Source organism: Gavialis gangeticus, unplaced genomic scaffold (assembly GCF_001723915.1).
Source record: "Gavialis gangeticus isolate Ggan-Ray unplaced genomic scaffold, GavGan_comp1, whole genome shotgun sequence".
In the NCBI taxonomy this organism is placed as follows: domain Eukaryota; kingdom Metazoa; phylum Chordata; order Crocodylia; family Gavialidae; genus Gavialis; species Gavialis gangeticus.
In genome coordinates, this window is record NW_017729022.1 from 82,541,230 (window position 1) to 82,546,635 (window position 5,406).

Here is a 5,406-nt window from a genome sequence, read left to right on the forward strand (position 1 = left end):
ATACTGACCCATCTACTACCACTCTCTGGGTGTGACCACTAAGGCAATTTGCCATCCACCGGACCATGTAAACATCTATGTCACGGCCTTTTAATTTATTTATGAGAATACGATGAGATACTATATCAAAGGACTTGCCAAAGTCCAAGAAAATGACATCCACTTCTACTCCTGCATCTAAGCATTTTGTGACCCTGTCATAAAATGAAACCAGATTGGTCAGGCAAGATCTACCTGCTACAAATCCATGCTGGCTTCCCTGCTGCATTATTTTTCCCATTGGACTCCCACAAATATGATTCTTCATAATCTTTTCAAAGACCTTTCCAAGGATGGAGGTGAGCAGCTCACTTGCCCTGAGTTACCTCAACTGCTGCTTCAGGTACAAGCTATGGGGCTCATCCAGTAGCTCATGCAAATTCCTTGGTGGCTCTGAGAGGGTTAACACAGGACTCTGCCTCTTCTGCTTGCTGGGGCCAGAGAGAAGCAGCAACCATTACAGCAAGGCATCTCCATGCTTGTATTATAGCAAATAAGACAAATCAGCTTCCTAACTTCAGACACACAGCCCAGTTTTGGGGAGCTGATTTGGGGAAGAAAGGCAAGGGTGTGGTTTAACATGTTATGAATATGCCTCCTCATGCCATGTTTTGGGGGGCTGGCTACCTTTCCTGTAACCATTTGCTTGGGGTGCTTTTTAAGAACAATTTAAATGACACAAGAGTTCCTCAACTGACTGGTGCAGCAATGTAGAGACCCTCTTCCCTCCCCTCCTGAGGTCATTGCTGCCCTGCTGGAGCTTCAGGACCTGTGTGGTCCCAGGGCCCTGCTGGCTGGCTGGCCGGCCTTCCCGATGGCATGTGTGCTGAGGTGCTGGGCAAGCCCTGCACTCTGGCTGAAACTCTTCGCACAGGTGCTGCACTCAAACGGCTTGTCACCTGTATGGATCCGCCAGTGCTGGACCAGGGCTGAGCTCTGGTTGAAGCTCCGCCCACACTCACTGCACGCATAAGGGCGCTCCCCAGTGTGTACCCGCCGGTGCTGGGTGAGGGCTGAGCTGTCACTGAAGCACTTGCTACAGACGCTGCAGCAGTAGGGCTTATGGCCCGCATGGATGCGGCAGTGGGTGGCCAGCTGTGAGCTCTGCACGAAGCTCTTTCCGCACTGACTGCAGTGGTAGGGCTTGAGCCCAGTGTGTATGCGGCAGTGTTGTGCCAAATGTGAGCTCTCGCTAAAGCTCTTCTCACACTCGGGGCAGGCGTAGGGGTGCTCACCAGTGTGGAGGCGCCGGTGGGCTGCCAGAGTGGAGCTCTGGGTGAAGCGCTCACCGCATTGGCTGCACTCAAAGGGGCGGTCCCCAGAGTGTGTGCGCAGATGCTGGGTCAGCACTGAGTTCTGTCGGAACCTTTTCCCGCACTCAGGGCACTGGTATGGCTTCTCCCCTGTGTGCAGACGTCGGTGCTGGATGAGCCCTGAGCTATCAGCAAAGCCTTTTTTGCATTCAGAGCAGCGGTAAGGCCGCTCGCCACTGTGCACGCGGCGGTGGGTGGTGAGCTGCGAGCTGAAGCCAAAGCACTTGCCGCAGTCTGGGCAGGGGTATGGCTTTTCCCCAGTGTGGACGCGCTGGTGCTGTGTCAGGGATGAGCCCCGGCTGAAGCTCTTCCCACAGTCCCCACACTGGAAGGGCTTCTCTCCACTGTGCACATCCTGGTGCCGCACCAGATTGCCCTTGCGGCTGAAACTCTTCCCGCACTCCAGGCAGCAGTATGCATCCTCCCTGGCATGCACGCGCTGGTGCCTGGCCAGCTGGGCCTCCTGCTCAAAGCCCTTTCCACAATTGGGGCATGCATGTGGCTTCTCCCCCTGGTGTACCTGCTGGTGTTCAGCCAAGTCGGCAGGGAGGTGGAAGCATCTCCGGCACTCTAGGCACCGGAATGGCCTCTCCTCCGCATGGACCCGTTGGTGCCGGATGAGGTTGGAGCTGACGCCAAAGCACCGGCCACACTGGGCGCACTGGTAGCGCTTCTCACCGCTGTGCACTCGCTGGTGGTTATACAGCGTGGAGCTCCGGCTGAAGCTCTTTCTGCAAACAAGGCAGGTGTAGGGCCCCACCCCAGCATGCAGCCCTGGATGCTTCATACAGGTTGAGCTGTCAGGGGAGCCTTCTGCAGAAGCAGTGCACGTGCAAGGCTTCTGCCCTGTGTGGATCTTCTGGTGCTGGGTGAGGTGCGAGCTCTGGTTGAAGCTCCTGCCACACTGGGGGCACTTGTATGGACGCTCCCCAGTGTGGATGCGCTGGTGGGTGATAAGGGTGGAGCTCACACTGAAGCTCTTGCCACATTGGTGGCACTGGTATGGCTTTTCCCCTGTATGGACCCGCTCATGCTTCACCAGCGCTGAATGGACACTGAAGCGCTTCTGGCACTCTGTGCATTGATACCGGTTCTCCCGCCCTGGTGGCCTCTGACAGTTGATGGAGCCTGTGTGTGTGTCCAGGCCCTTCTCAGGGTCTGTCTTGGGTAGAGGATTCTCCTCCTCATTTGCTGTCATGATTTTGTCATCTAAGAAGAAAGAGCAAGTTGAATATTCAGACATGACTCACCCCTAGAACTGAGGAGAAGAGTGAATCCCATAAATATGCTGCTAGGCCTGTGACCTCAAGCTTAGCATCCCACCTCAGGAAAATCCTTCCCCAGAAAGGGACAAGGGATGGGGATTGGGTGAAAGAAAGAGAGATGAGGAAAAGGACGTAGATGAAAAAGACAGTAGGTAGGTGGCAGGAGAGACTGAAAAGAAAACAGGCAGCAGCATCTCCCATGCTATCCTTTCAAATTTTTGACAGACATTTATAGCAGAATCACTGTTCTTCAAAAGGCACCTCAAATGCTGCCAGTATGTAGTAAAAGGACTTGACAGGCAAACAAGGAAACAAGATCATCTCTCAAAAAAATCTGGAAAAAAATCCAGGGACTTTAAAATTGTTTAAACTTTTCAAACACGGCATTTTTGACCATGGAAGGCACTTTGAAAATGCAGCCTGTCATTCTAATTCAAACAGTATCATCTGAATCCTGGCTAGAAGTACGATTACAGGGTTTTTTGTAAGATATCTGAACTTCATTCTAAGTAGAAAACCAAGTGTTACCATACTTTGCAACTACTAGCATACTAGGAAGTCTAGGAAGTCTCTGTAATGATTATCCGGCATGCACAACCAGAAGATATTGATCAAGATAGTGAACAACAACAACAAAACAGTCAAAAGTTAATCTCCTAAATTCCCACTAGAACACTGAAGTGTGAAATTTTATCAAGCACCCAAATGATCTGGGAACACAAATGTCATTGGGAATTTGTGCTTGTATATCATTCTCCTAAATTTAGGAGCATATACTAAGGCTCCTAGGGTGTCATTACATGTGCTCTGGGGTGGAGGTGGGCACTCTTGAGAACCACCCTAATTAAAGCGCCTGTAGTGTCTCATGTACTCGGTGTCCCGTGCTTCAAAATGGCAGCAGGGACGCTTTAACTAATTAGCATGCCCTGGCAGACCTGATTGAGGTTACAGGCACCCCTAGATTTGAAATTCTGGGCCACCTTATTTCTTGTTTTAACATTCAGAGTGTTAATACGATCATCAGGAAATACCTTGAATTTTATTTCACTAAGCACAGCCAAGAACTTGGTGCTCAATATCACAATGGATAGGTGATACTTACTGTGACATTAACAACAACGTGCCTCTGCTCTTGAACAGATGAGTCTAGGGGAGCACATGACAGCTGTGTTGAAATTTCAGCTTGGTACCAAGTTAACCATTTGAGCTGATTTTAAAATGATCTTTACCTGTACAGGTGGTTCTCAGGGTCTCCCTTTTCTCAGGGCCCTGCAGATCAAAGGCAAGTGGTTCTTCTTGTTCCATCTGAGAAGTCACTTCACCCCAGCCAGTTAAACATCTTGGTCCTGGAAAAGAAAAGGGAAGTAAATTATCTTAAAAAGTTACACGTGCTTGACAAAAGAAAGTGACAGTACTCAAAACACTCAGAGAGAGGAAAACCTGTGTTTAACCTTGGAATTTATCACTCTGCTGCTGCTGCCTTCACATGTCCACTTCCTGAGGAAAGATTCATGAGACAGCAAAGACATTTTGGGCCCAAGGCTGCAAAGGGATCCATACTGAAGGACTGCAGAAAGTGCTAGTAACATAGTCAGGATTCCAGGTGGGCAGAAGGGTTCATTTTGGCAAGATTTTCATGAAAGTCAGATCCTCCACTTATACTGAAATCAGTGACAGCTCCTTTTGGCCGATGATACAGGAATGCAAGCTTTTAGGGGCAGGCACCTATCTTTTATGAATTACTACGAAATGTCCAACCCACAACTGGACAACTAGATTCTTGTTGTTATAAAACAATACCCAAACAGAAAAATATCTGAGGAGATGCAAGAGGCCAGAAGTCAAAACTAGATGGAAATCAAACCCCAGCACTGCACCTTGGAGTCATTTTAGATAGTTCTCCATAAATATCAGCTGAATGTGCAGCAGTGACCAAAAAAGCCAAAAAAATTTTGGACAGCATTAAGAAAGGAATTGAAAACAAAACAGAAAACATCAAGCCATTATACAAATCCATGGTGTTTATGTCTTGAACACCATGTGCAGTGCTGATCCTTGCGTCTCAAAAATGATGTAGTAGAAATAGAAAAAGTATAGAGAAGGGCACCAAAATTATGAGGGGCCTAGAGCAGTTGCCATACCAGAAGAGACTAAAAGGAAAGGACTCTTCAATTTGGAAAGAAGGCTGAAGGCAGATACAATAGAGGTCTATAAAATTATGAAGGTGTGGACCAAGTTGTTTCACCAAATCCTGGAATATTAGAACTATGGGTACTATGGGACACCTGAAATTAGTAGGTGACAAGTTTAAAACTAACAAGAAAAAGTACTTTTTAATGCAACATGTAGTTAATTTGTGAAATTCATTGCCCCAGGAGGTGGTAGAGGCTGATAGCATAGCCGGGTTTAAAAAGGAACTGGATAAATTCATGGATGATTGATCTATTAATGGCAATTGAACAGAGCAGTTAGAGATGTTTCCTTTGGCATCTCTAAACCAATAATAGTGGATGCCAAATTTCTGGACCTGTGGGGAGCCCTGTGGGCCAGATGGCCCAGGGCTATGGGCTGTGTCTGGCCCACAGGCTGGAGGCTGATCACCCTTGCTCTATGAAAATCCAGTTCAAAGCTGTCCCTCTACAGCAGTGGTCACCAGCTAGTGAATCTTGATCCACCAGTAGATCTTGGAGCCTCTTGGGGTCAATCCTAGGCTGGGGTGAGGGGCTGAGTGCCTGCGTGCCTGCACACATGTGCCCCAGCTCAGCAGGTCTGTGAGGGAGGGAAGGGAC

The 5,406-nt window shown here is 48.7% G+C and overlaps 1 protein-coding gene across 1 annotated transcript; it reads right to left on the reverse strand.

The window, feature by feature from the left end:
• Positions 1-801: 801 nt before the first annotated feature.
• Positions 802-4,145, reverse strand: LOC109296419 (zinc finger protein 883-like). The gene is made up of 2 exons (XM_019515830.1): positions 3,847-4,145; positions 802-2,561 (listed from the first exon to the last, which is right to left on the reverse strand). The coding sequence occupies exons 1-2, from the start codon at positions 3,920-3,922 to the stop codon at positions 802-804; spliced, it is 1,836 nt and encodes a 611-aa protein (XP_019371375.1). The 5' UTR covers positions 3,923-4,145.
• Between the last annotated feature and the right edge of the window lie 1,261 nt (positions 4,146-5,406).

Excerpts from the sequence above, each read along its gene's own strand:
- LOC109296419 (XM_019515830.1), bottom strand. The coding sequence starts at position 3,922 with ATGGAACAAGAAGAACCACTTGCCTTTGATCTGCAGGGCCCTGAGAAA. Across the intron at positions 2,562-3,846 it reads CCTGAGAACCACCTGTACAG|ATGACAAAATCATGACAGCA; the intron begins GTAAAGATCATT and ends CTTTCTTCTTAG.